Genomic DNA, 13,071 nt, shown 5'->3' with positions numbered 1-13,071 from the left:
TGCTTCAACCCACAAGCAGATCACAAAGCAGGGCATCAGGGAGCCTGGGTCTTCCTCTCACTCTGTTGCTGGGTCATAGTGCATATCGTGTTCCTTTGATTTGTTTGTATTTGTTAAAGAAGTGTAAGCTGTTTATACACACATACACATTCTATGTACATCAAATACGTATATATATACATATATATCTGGAACAATCGAGGGAAACGATGGAATGTTTTTAAGTTTCCATTAGAATGCTCGACATCATAAAGCTCCAACCAAAATCGTAAATAACTTCCTAATCATGAGTTCATTATCCAATTCAGTTAAAATGTTGCTTTCTCACTAAAATCACTGGTTTTGTATAATTTAGTTATTTTAAGAAGTGAGTTTAGGAATCCCTCATGTCAAGATTTCCCTTCGCATGTATGTACCACTTTGCAATTTTCCAGGGCTTTTGCACAAATCCCGTCCTTACCAACTGCACATGGCAGGTTCTAGCAACCAGTTTTCTACATGGGGAAACTGAGAGAGGTGCCAGTTCGGTGCAAGTAGGAGGAAGAAGTGAGATTTGAACCCAGGATTCTAAGGGTTTGGAGGTGTGCAGGATTAAAAGACAAACTCTTTGGGTCCTGGCCCAACACTCTTCCAATCAAGCCAACATGCCTGCCAAAATAATCAAAATAATGGAATTGAATTTAAAAATATCCACACTTTCAATAGCATCACAGAACCAAAGTCTACAGTATCCTCTAAACTGTGAATACCAGTATTAATGGCATGTCCTCTGGGTTGCATTTCTTTATTTAGGAATTTGTCTCTGTCTGAAATCTTTGAAATCTCTGATTCAAAAGAGACAGTCTACTCTGAGAACATCTCATATCTGTCTTAGAATTACTCACTCTGCGTGAGGTTCCTACTTTGTCTTTTTTTTTTTTTAAGAGCTTTCCAGCTCTGCATAGGTGCAGAGGAGGTAGAAAAATAACATTCTCAAACTGTGTACTACACAGTAATCGGGCAACATTTGCATCACCTTAGAAATGCATGCACATGTTTGGTTTTTTTTTTTTATTAATTCTAGGTGAAATTTCTGGTTTTCCCTGAATCTTAGAATGAAATGAATAATTTCATTTTCTTGCTCTATTTCCCTACTGGCATCGCAGTCAAGGATCTCTAAGCCCATGGATAAGATGAAATGATCACTAGAAAAGAGAGCACAGAAAGAGATGTTTATAATGTCACTACACCAAAGAATTAACAGTGCCACTTCTACTCATTAACAAAAGTACATTAATATGCATGTCTTTGATATTCAAGTATAGCAGGGCATTTTCCCCTAACGCAGAAACTTTTAGAAAATTCAGTACAAAAAAACTTTCAAATAAATTGTTACATTTGAAACTCACATACTTGGAGCTCTCTCCTACCATAATTATCTATGCCGCAGCCCTCACACAAAGTTTTGTGTTGCTTGTCATCCTGTCTGTGTGTGTGTGTTCACGACACCCTTCAAAACAGCTACCCCCCTACTGGAATACTGTATGCTGACGATAAGAAAAATCGGCTCTTTCTCCTTTTATCTTACCATCAGTGTGGTCCCCTGTGGAAAGGCGGCCTGCTGAATGCTTTTCTGAGGGCTGGTAAACACATTAGCCTTGCTTCCAAGGCTAATTAAAATTGATGCATGCCATATTTTACATGTTTCTACCGGATCAAAACTAAAATGTCGGTTTTTATCATTGCTACTGTGTTCCTCATCTAATCTGTACACAAGTTACTGCTTTCGTGTGTGTGTGTGTTCCCTTTGGCTGGAGACACACCACCCTTCTCAGTAAACTGTCTCCTTTTTCCAGCATGACTGTCTCATTATTTCTGCCTTTGAATAGCCTCTTAGCTCTGTGTTTTGTGGTTGTTTATAGCACCCATTAAATAACTACAAGAAAAGATGACACAGTCAGAAAGGAGGTAAAGACACAGAGGAAACAGCATTAACTTTTCCTAGTTAGTAATAATATGATGTGCCCAGATCACAGCTGTAGTCTGTGGCAAATAGCGCGGTTAGTATTTTGCACGAATAAGGACATTAATAAAACAGGGTAATGTTTCTGAGTAAGTAACTGTGAATAGTCTGCCCCTGTGCCCATGTGAGAACGGTGTTATTCCCAAATTGTTGATCTGAATGGCAGGGAAATCGCAAAAGGAATGAAGTGAAAGGAGCAGCAATGATCCTTAAAACCTCAGAGCTAAGATTATACGAGATAATTCTCTGGACTATTCCAAAAGTAAACTTTGCATATAGTCACAATATAAGATTACCAGTAATTTTCTTTTCAAAAAGCCCAGCACCCGCTCCTTAGAAAACCATTATGAAAAGAGAAGGAAGAAGCACAAAAGACACCCCCCCACCCCCCCACCCCCGCCCCAGGGAAAGGATAAGAATGAGGTGGGAGTCAGTGCTGTGAGAACTGGCTACATTGTATAGGAAATAACCTTGAAAACACACAAACCCTAAAGCAGATTCATTAGCGGGAGAGCTAATGTTTGCTCTAACTTGGGGTCCCTCTCATCGCCCCCCCCTTTCCATCATCAAACTGCAGATTCGAACAACTGGGGGTTTTACAGACTTTGGAGGGGATGTAAGAAGGACCGGAGGCAGCGACGGCGTTCGTGAAGGCCCCCCTCCTCCGGGATCGAGGCGGAAATGTCTTCTGCCCGTCAGACAAACTCCCTCTTCCTTGCTGACATGAACGCAAGTGCAAGTTCATGCCGAATACCCTGGGGAAGGCAGGTCTGGAAGGCAACGGAACGTTCTTGGCGAAACCCGCACCTCCCTCTCGAACTACAGTGACTCTTTCACTGAGCGCCTTCCTGTAGTCGAATTACAACCACCTGGACTACTAATAAGAGGGAAAAGAAAGGAGAAAGGGGAAGGCGGTACGGCCCAAAGTGCGCGCCAGTCGATCCGGGCAACGTCGCGTAGAATAGGAAGAATCAAATGAAAACCGGGACTGGCACGCTGCTAAGGGCTTGCTTCTGTTAACACGTTTGCCCAAGCCTAGCTCCGCTCCATATTATATGGAAATTCCTTGTTTGCCATCCCCGTAGGAGGTCCTTAAATATCTGCCCCCGAACTCCAGTGACTGGGCGCCGACTAGTTAGGGGAGCAGCGGTCCCGGGGGGCGTCCAGCTCGGGGGCTCGCTGCCTCCTCGTGGTCTGCAACTTCCGTCCAGTGGTCTTAGTCTCCCCTGGGATTTGGTACCGACCGAGGGCCATCCTCATTTCACTGGACCGAGTCCCAGCCGCAGCCCACGGCAGGAGCTGCAAGGGCGGGGCAGAGTTCCAGGCGAGAGGGGCCGAGAGGCGCGAGCAGCGCTCCGCTGCGCTCGTCAGAGAAATGGAGCGGCGGCTCCTTTGTGGGCTGCTACAGGCCCCTCCCGGGAGCACGGCGGGGACATTTGATCTGCAGGGTGATTGATAAGTGCGGGAGAGGGGCGGCCGTCCCTGCCTCCCCACCCCCCATCCCCCCACCCCCGCCCCCGTGCTTCTTCCCTCCTCCCTCTCGGCTCCCTCCCTGCTTCCTGCTAGAAGCGCTGCCGGGCGGCGAGCCGCTCCAGTGGGGATCTGCCTGCCCTTGGGGGCGCCGCCCGCGCTCGCCGCCGAGCCCCCGCTCCCCGGCGCGCGGGTCCGAGGCTGTGCCGGCTCCCGCGCCTCCCGGCTGGCCGGTGCTGCGGGCGCCTCCGGGGGAAGCTGCGGGTGGCGCGCTCGCCGGGTAAGTTCTCAGCGCTCGGGAACGCGGCGCTCAGCCCCCTGCCTTTCCCCGCCGCCTCCCCTGGCGGGTGGGTGGTCGGGTGCGGGAAGCCTGCGCGCGATCGGCCGGGGTCCGCGCGCCGGCAGCCGCCCCCTCGGTGGCCGCCCCCGCCCGCCTGGGCTCGCCCGCTCCGAGACAGCCCGCGCGGGCGTGGTCGGGCTCCGGGCGTCGCGAGGTTCCGGGGCCACAGCCGGCCGGGCGTCCCCGTGCGCCGGCTGCGAACCGCGGGTCCCGAGGAGAACGGTCGCCGGGGCGAAGGCAGCGCGCGTGGCCGTCGCGGCTGTGGGCCCCAGCGCCAGGCATGAGGCGCCCGGCGGCCCGGGGGAGGGCGAGGAGGGCTGAGCTCGCGGTCGCTGCTTGGTGCCCGGTGCCGGGAGAGCGGGGAATCGCCCGGCCCGCCGGCCGCCGGAAGCGCCCTCCGGAACCGTACCTGCCGGGATTGGGGGGAGACGGGCGGCCGGGCAGCTGACACCCCTCCGCAGCAGGCCCGCCGCACTCCCGTTAACCCCCTCGAGGCCTGGCGGGCGGCCGGGCAGCGCGGGCTCTAACCCCGCGGGCCCTCCCCGCGCTCTGGCAAGCGCCCGCGACCCGCGCGGGGCTCTACTCAGATGCGAGGGAGCTCGAGGCGACGGAGTCCCCGCGTCTGCCTCCCTCGGCCCGGCGAGGAGAGGGAGCGTTTGCCTTATTGGAGCGTCCGCCTCTGGGCTCCCCGTTCGCCCCAAAGCTTTCCGCCGCCGTCCAAGCCCGCTCTCCCTAGCGGGGTACCGCGGCGGTTCTTCCCGAGACGCGGGGCCGGACGAAACTTCCTTAAAGTGCTTCTCTCGGGCTGAGGCCGATTCGTTCCCTGTAACCGTGTTTGCGGAAAGCGGCTGTGGAGGCTCGGGGACAGCAGGCAGGAGGCCCAGGAGTAGTTGGAGAGTCCACCGACCCGTGTCGGAAGCTAACCAGGGGAGGAAGATGTGTCACACCATCTCCGGGTTCCCAGTGTCGCCCCCCCCCCCCCCCCCCCGCTCCAGCCGGCTCACCTCCGCATGGCTTTCACTCTATAATAATTTTCACGGATTTCGAGCTGCCCCCCATCTATCTACCCGCTTTCTCTCTCTCCCTCTCTCTCTGAAATTTTTAAGAAAATCGTCTCTGTCCTCAAGGAGTACTGACAGCGTCGTCAGGGTCTTGCAGGAAATCACTTGCGAACTAAAACTAATATTTACTATTTCACTTTCAAATACAATTTTTTTTCAAAAAGCACACATTTAGGTAAGACACCAGCACCACTCTGTAAGTGTAGGCAGACCGTTCTTCTCCAGTTCACACTAAGCAGTAGTGAGCTTGGGGGAAAGCTCCTGGCCCAGGACTCGGAATCCCTGGGTTCGGTTTCTCATTTTATAGATGCTCGAACTTAAGCAAGTCAGCACTTCTGGTGGAAGAACGTCCTCATCTATAAGATGAATCTGATTGCAAAGGTCCTGTCCAGCTCTCATGTTGGCTTCTGCTTCCATGAAATATTAACCTAATTAGTAAATGTTTTGTTAAATGAATGACAACGAATAAGCCACATCTCTCTAGGAACTATGTGTAATATTTAGAAATATGGAGGAACAAGTGCCCCTTTGCTGTGAAAGGAAGCTTCATCGCGCACGCATCCCTCCGCACCCAGTGATGAAATTGCAATAGAGAATGGGAGGCCATCACAGCTGCCCCTCCCCCCGCCGGGGACAGCTCAGCTCCCCGCCGCCCTTTGGCACAGAGAAGGGAAATTTGAGGCCCCAGAAGGAAAGGATCTTGCCCAACACCAGGCAAGCATTACAGGATGGGGAGAGGGCTCTCCACGTCGGGGGCAAGGCTCTTCCCCGAAGGAAAAGCAGAGGGCAAGGTGAAAGCCATTAGCAACATTCTGGAGGAGACTGGCGGAGCCACAGGTTGTCTTAGTGCCTAAGTCTGCAAACTCTCAGAGCCCTTCTGCGGGAGGAAAGAGCCCATGAGGGCCGAACGATCCAGAGCCTGAGCTTGCCGGGGAGGCAGGAGGGGAGAAGCAGGGGTCTTTCCCTTCTCAGGCGGCTCGTTTTGCCAGTGGGATTATCTCTATTCCAAATGTGGCCCAGCAAAGGGACCCTGTGTCGACCCTGTCCGCAGCAGGCTGGGACTGAAGAGGCGGGGACAGCAAGTGTAAGTATTCGGCGGGACAGGCGCAGCCTCAGTGACTCCCTTCGCCCCCTTCTCCTCCATGGCCTCCTTCTCCTGCCTCGCGAGAGGCTGCCCCCGGCCCTTCCGGGCAACAGCAGACGTTCCTGTCTTGCAGATGGACTCCACACCAGGAGCCACCTGGTTCCAGGGGACCTTAAGATAATTCAGGAGGCGCGAGATAATGAAGGCAAAAATCCAACACCTGGCACTTAATAATGCCGCCTGGAGGCTTAGGCCCCCTCCGGGGGCCCCCCACTCCCGGGCTCCCACACCTCGCCAAGTGAGACTCAGCCTGGCAGGGCCTTTCTCACACCCACTTCTCCTTCCTGCAGGCAAAAAGCACACGTTTAAACTTCCATCATCTGCCTAACTCAGCCTCGGGGAGAATGGTTTTGGTGTGGTTTCTCTCTGACGCTGAGCTGGCTTTCAGAATCCCTGCAAGTATCTGTTTGGCCAGTCACCGCCCAGAAAGTAATTCTCCCAGCCCCGAAACAAAGCTCGGTCTGTAAAGCACAAAGCCCCTCTTCGCCCTCCTACACAGCCACTCCGGAGCGGGCACACCCCCACTCCGCACCAAGAGCATCGGAGCACAAGCGCCAGGAGGCTGGCAGGCGGGCCCCTGTCCTGAGGCAAAGAGGCACATCTCCTACACACACACTCACACGCGCACACGCACACACACACCCTCTCTCACTGGGAGAGACCCCCCCCCCCCCCCGGAAGGGCCAGGAGGGAGTGGCAGGTGGGAGAAACCAGTCGAAGGGACCGAAGGCCGGAGGAGTCCCCGCGGTCCCAGCCCCTCCGCCGGGCCCCTCCCGGAGAATCCCTCTCCCAGAGCTTCGCAGCCGCTCGCCGCCCGCGGGGTTGGAGGTGGAGTAGTTCAGAAGCAACTGACGCAGCCCGGATTTGAGCTTTGCAAACCGCTCGCGGGGAAGGGAAGCATCTGCCCCTCCCTCCCCACCGCGCGCCCTCGATCCGCCGCCTGCCCCCTCCCCGCGTGACGTCACCCCAGCCCTGTCCGGGGGAGCCTGCAAAACCTCTCAAATTCAAACTGCTCCGCGCACTGCCGCCGCCGCCGCCGGATTGGAAGCGCGCGCCCAGGCTCGGCCGTCGCCGCCGCCGCCGCCGCCCGCCCGCCTGGGCCGGCCGGCTCCCCGACCTCCCTACGCAATCGCACCCCCGGGTCCCCGGGTCCCCGGGTCCCCGTCGTCTCGGCCTCCCGCCGCTCGGGCCCTCCTCTCCTCCCCTGCGGCCTGCCGGATTTCTAATTCCTGCGCACCCCCCCAACCCAGCCAAATTAAATCCTCCGGCAGAAAGCAGGGCATCCCGCCGGAAGCGGCGTCTTCTTTTACCTTGCTCTTCTTCTCTTTCCGAAGATGCTAAACTACTGGCGGACTGCAGAGGAGAGGGGTTCCGTCTTCTCCTGATGTGTGAGTAACCCCCACCCCGCGCTGTCTTTGCTCTTCCATCCTCCCCCCCTCCCCCTCCCCCACCGCCAGTCCCGATTTTCCCACCCCCTTTTTGCGCAGTTCAAAAAAAAAAAAAAAGTAAAGCGATTTCTGCTTCGAGCTAAGACGGGCGAGCCGCCCGAGATCTCTTCAAGATCCCCCAGGGGAGGAGGTGATGGGCTGGATTTAGTAGGACAACTCGATTACTAATGACTCCGCGGCTGGCTGCGCCCCGCCGGGAAATCAGGTGCAAGCTTGTGTGCTCCGGGACGCGCGTGTGGGTGGGCTGGCGGGGCCGGGCGGGAGCGGGAGGGCGAGGCGAGAAGAAACCGCTTTGAGAAACGTACGCAGTGATTTCATTCTGCCGTGTTGCCCACTCCCCGAATTCTCCCTGCCTCCCACTCCGCCCCCTTGCTTTGCCATTTTAATCGGGCTTCCTTGTTTCTCTCTTCCCCGCATCCTGCTCTCTCCGGCACCCTTCCCCAAGGTTTGCCTGTAGGTACCTGAACTGACACCGACGGTGCCTAAAGATGCTGAGCGGCGTTTGGTTCCTCAGTGTGTTAACCGTGGCCGGGATCTTACAGACGGAGAGCCGCAAAACTGCCAAAGACATTTGCAAGATCCGCTGCCTGTGCGAAGAGAAGGAAAACGTCCTGAATATTAACTGCGAAAACAAAGGATTTACAACCGTCAGCCTGCTCCAGCCCCCCCAGTACCGAATCTACCAGCTTTTCCTCAATGGAAACCTCCTGACGAGACTGTATCCTAACGAGTTCGTCAATTACTCCAACGCCGTGACTCTCCACCTGGGCAACAACGGGCTGCAGGAGATCCGAACCGGGGCGTTCAGCGGCCTGAAAACCCTCAAGAGACTGCACCTCAACAACAACAAGCTCGAGGTGCTGAGGGAAGACACCTTCCTGGGCCTGGAGAACCTCGAGTACCTCCAGGCCGACTACAATTACATCAGCGCCATCGAGGCAGGGGCCTTCAGCAAACTCAATAAGCTCAAGGTGCTCATCCTGAATGACAACCTTCTGCTGTCCCTGCCCAGCAATGTGTTCCGCTTCGTCCTGCTGACCCACTTAGACCTGAGAGGGAACAGGCTGAAGGTGATGCCTTTCGCTGGCGTCCTTGAGCACATCGGCGGGATCATGGAGATCCAGCTGGAGGAGAACCCATGGAACTGCACTTGTGACTTGCTTCCTCTCAAGGCTTGGCTGGACACCATAACCGTGTTCGTCGGGGAGATAGTCTGTGAGACTCCCTTCCGGCTGCACGGGAAAGACGTGACCCAGCTGACCAGGCAAGATCTCTGTCCCAGAAAAAGTACCGGCGACTCCGGTCAGAGGGGCGGCCATGGCGACACGCACGTCCAAAGGCTGTCGCCCACCGTGAATCCCGCTCTCAACCCAACCAGGGCTCCCAAAGCCAGCCGACCCCCCAAAATACGAAATCGCCCGACTCCCCGGGTCACCGTGTCAAAGGACAGGCAGAGCTTCGGACCGATCATGGTGTACCAGACCAAGTCCCCTGTGCCTCTCACCTGCCCCAGCAGCTGCGTCTGTACCTCTCAGAGCTCAGACAACGGTCTCAACGTAAATTGCCAAGAAAGGAAGTTCACGAACATCTCCGACCTGCAGCCCAAGCCTACCAGTCCAAAGAAGCTCTACCTGACAGGGAACTATCTTCAAACTGTCTACAAGAACGACCTCCTAGAATACAGTTCTTTGGACTTGTTGCATTTAGGGAACAACAGGATCGCGGTCATTCAGGAAGGTGCCTTCACAAACCTGACCAGTTTACGCAGACTTTACCTGAATGGCAATTACCTTGAAGTGCTGTACCCTTCGATGTTTGACGGACTGCAGAGCTTGCAGTATCTCTATTTAGAGTACAACGTCATCAAGGAAATTAAGCCACTGACCTTTGATGCTTTGATTAACCTCCAGCTGCTGTTTCTGAATAACAACCTGCTGCGCTCCCTACCCGACAACATATTCGGGGGAACGGCCCTCACCAGGCTGAATCTGAGAAACAACCATTTTTCTCACCTGCCTGTGAAAGGGGTTCTGGATCAGCTTCCGGCCTTTATCCAGATAGATCTGCAAGAGAACCCATGGGACTGCACCTGTGACATCATGGGGCTAAAGGACTGGACGGAACATGCCAGTTCCCCCGTCATCATCAATGAGGTGACCTGCGAATCTCCCGCAAAGCACGCGGGGGAGATCCTGAAGTTTCTGGGGAGGGAAGCCATCTGTCCCGACGGCCCGAACTTGTCAGACGGAACCGTTTTGTCCATGAATCACAACACAGACACTCCTCGGTCGCTTAGTGTGTCTCCCAGTTCCTACCCAGAGCTCCACACTGAAGTTCCACTTTCCGTCCTGATTTTAGGATTGCTTGTTGTCTTTATCCTATCTGTCTGTTTTGGGGCCGGCTTATTCGTCTTTGTCCTGAAACGCAGAAAGGGGGTGCCGAGTGTGCCGAGGAGTTCCAACAACCTAGACGTCAGCTCCTTCCAGCTGCAGTATGGGTCTTACAGTACCGAGGCTCAGGACAAAACAGACGGCCACGTCTATAACTATATCCCCCCGCCCGTGGGGCAGATGTGCCAGAACCCTATCTACATGCAGAAGGAAGGAGACCCGGTAGCCTATTACCGAAACCTGCAAGACTTCAGCTATGGCAACCTGGAGGAGAAGAAAGAAGATTCGGCCCCTCTGGCTTACACGATAAGTGCCACTGAGCTGCTGGAGAAGCAGGCCACGCCGAGAGAGCCCGAGCTGCTGTATCAGAACATCGCTGAGCGAGTCAAGGAACTTCCCAGTGCAGGACTGGTCCACTATAACTTTTGTACCTTACCGAAAAGGCAGTTTGCCCCTTCGTACGAATCTCGACGCCAAAACCAGGACAGAATCAATAAAACCGTTTTATACGGAACTCCCAGGAAATGCTTTGTGGGGCAGTCAAAACCCGACCACCCTTTACTGCGAGCTAAGCCGCAATCAGAGCCAGACTACCTCGAAGTTCTGGAGAAACAAACTGCAATCAGTCAGCTGTGAAGGGAAACCATTTACAACCCTCCGGCTTCCAAGGATGCTGCTCCAGACTGTTGGAGACACTGCGTTTGCTTTTGTGTGTGTTTGTGTCTTCCCTCTCTCAGCATCAATGGGGGACTTTGAAAATGTTTGGGGGATGGGGTGAAGCAATGATACTGCTTTTCCGAGTTTTCCTTTAAATTATTTCTCTCTTGCTCCCCCCACCCCGCCTTCTCTTCCCCTCACCCTCCCTTCTCTCCTTAGGAATCATCAGTGAACATGAATGTTTCTACAGTGCATTGTTTCGTATATTGTTTATGGTTTTGTTTCTTTTTCCTTCTTTTATTTTTCCAGTGTGGGAATGGGAAGAGGAGATTATAATGAATGAAGAAAGAGTAAGCAGACTTTTCATGTAAAAATGGATATTCAGTGTATTTTGTAGAAGATCTCCAAAGATCTTTTGAGACTATAAATTCTTTTGTAAATAATGATATATGGTATTTCCGTCTCCAGTTACCAAGTATAGCCACTAGGCATCACTTCTTTGTGTTAAAGTGCCTTTGCACTTTAAGTACATTACTTAAATGTTGCTTTTAGCTTTGATAAATTGAACATATTTTAATGTGTTGTATTTTTGAAATTAAAAACACTGTAAAATAGATCAAAATGTCAGCTCTATTAAGTCAACGTACAGTTTGCTTGAGTTATAGAAACCAGCCTGTCATCAAATGATTCTAGTTGTAGGACTTTAGAGATTTAACTGTAAAATATTTCCTTTCCTCTGGGTTTGTTCTAAGTGATTTTATTTAAGTCAACTAAGGTGATTTAACAGTGGACTAGAGGTAAGAAACTGCCTCAGTCGGGATTAGTAATTCATTAATAAAATATATTTAACCCAATCTCAGAGTGAATTGAACAATTAATGCCCTTCCGTAAATCATTTTACACTAACATGGTCAGTGTTTTAGATTATTTTCCTAATTAAGAGTGCATTACACAACGTGTAATATATTTTTTCTGCATTAAATTAGATATTTTTGTATATTTCAATGACAGAGTGTGTATTTCTAACTTTTTAATTGAAATTAGTATTTTTTCTGCCTACTGAAACATTTTCTATAAACACACACCAGTAGAGGCCGCCACACACCTCATTTAATAAAGACGTATGAGCCATTAAATACCTTGAAGGAACTCTTCAAAGGTGAGATTCAAACATCCCAAGTAACTTCTCTGCAAATTCAAGGCAGCAGAAACAAATGTGTGCATCACTTTCTATTTCTTTTAGGCTTAAAGATTAGGCTCCGAATCCTCAATTTTCACATTTTCTGAGAAAGCAGTGTTTTCCTCTTACATTTATGGGAGCGTTAGTGGGGTGCTATCCGATCATGTACTATTTGCATCTTCAAATCAATTAGAAAGTACCTAAACCAAGAAAGGGAACATCTTTTCTCTTCTGCCTTCTTTAGGCATGTGGTTAATTGAATTTTTCCCAGTCAGCTCCAGCAAGCCTTTCATTTTGGTCTTAGCGTTAGAATGATTTTAACTAACCAAGTCTATGTAACGTTTATGAAGCCTTATTAGCCTGTAAAGAATTTTTAGATGCAAACATTATTGTGCGATTTAAACAAACAGCCCTTCTTTACAACAAAAAATAGTTTTGTTTTGTCTATTGTAAATCCTTATGCAACTGGGACGGTGATCTGCATGTAAAGTAGCCCAGCTTTTCAATTCCTTATTAAAGCAATTGATGGCGTCTGAAAGAAGCACACTGTTTCCTTTTCATAAATAGGTTACTGCACATAATAATCCTTTATTATCATGTGGAGATTGAAGTGGATCCTGATAACTCACTTTTAGAGCTTTAAAATGACTAATAGTATATTGTCTGTCACCATGAACAATTCATGTGATAGGCTTTCAATTAGAAATTACTTAAGTCCAAATGATTTGGATTAAGGATTACTGGTACAATATCTTTTTTTTTAACAATAGAAGTCAATTATGTATATTTAAACGTAAAGGGCATTCGGGGAAAAAATGCCTTTAACAACCTAAAATATCTGAATAGCGACAGGGACAATCTAACATGTTCACTCTTTGATTAGAGATCATAATTCCTCTCCAAATCCATTAGATCGAAGTAAAAAATGGTGGCATGAAATGATCTACAAGAAAGTTAATGTACTGAGATTTTACATTGCATACAAGCGGAGAGAGAATGTTCTGGTGACTGAACTTGGAGACAGCTCCCGGAAAAACCATCTCCTCCTTGAGTGAAGTATCCATGTATGTGTGTGTCTATATACACATATATGTACATATACACGCACATATACGTACACACACATATACGTGCACACACATATATATACGTACACACATACGTACATAGATATACACACATATATGTACATATACACACATATATACGTATATATACACACACACACACATATATACATGTAAGAGTTTCAAAAATCCTCTTGGGGCTGCTCTCATTTGGTGCAATGATAGACACAGAATACCGAGGTAGGTATTTTGGGAAGTGATTATAAAGGCAAATTAGGATACACTGTGAATACAGTTTTTAGGTTCCAACTA

The 13,071-nt window shown here is 50.9% G+C and overlaps 1 protein-coding gene across 4 annotated transcripts; it reads left to right on the top strand.

Moving 5' to 3' along the window:
• Positions 1-3,643: 3,643 nt before the first annotated feature.
• On the top strand, positions 3,644-12,300 carry SLITRK2 (SLIT and NTRK like family member 2). Of its 4 annotated transcripts, none has more exons than XM_047716576.1 (3): positions 3,644-3,752; positions 7,352-7,405; positions 7,911-12,300. In XM_047716576.1, the coding sequence occupies exon 3, from the start codon at positions 7,954-7,956 to the stop codon at positions 10,489-10,491; it is 2,538 nt and encodes an 845-aa protein (XP_047572532.1). In that variant the 5' UTR covers positions 3,644-3,752; positions 7,352-7,405; positions 7,911-7,953; the 3' UTR covers positions 10,492-12,300. The 4 variants fall into 4 exon arrangements, with proteins under 4 accessions (XP_047572532.1, XP_047572534.1, XP_047572531.1 ...); XM_047716578.1 differs by lacking the exon at positions 3,644-3,752 and adding an exon at positions 5,939-5,957; XM_047716575.1 differs by lacking the exon at positions 3,644-3,752 and adding an exon at positions 7,505-7,670 and having other exon boundaries at positions 6,600-7,405.
• The last annotated feature ends 771 nt before the right edge of the window (positions 12,301-13,071 follow it).

The sequence above is a fragment of the Lutra lutra genome, chromosome X (genome assembly GCF_902655055.1).
Source record: "Lutra lutra chromosome X, mLutLut1.2, whole genome shotgun sequence".
Taxonomy (NCBI): domain Eukaryota; kingdom Metazoa; phylum Chordata; class Mammalia; order Carnivora; family Mustelidae; genus Lutra; species Lutra lutra.
This window is presented reverse-complemented; position numbering and strand designations above follow the sequence as displayed.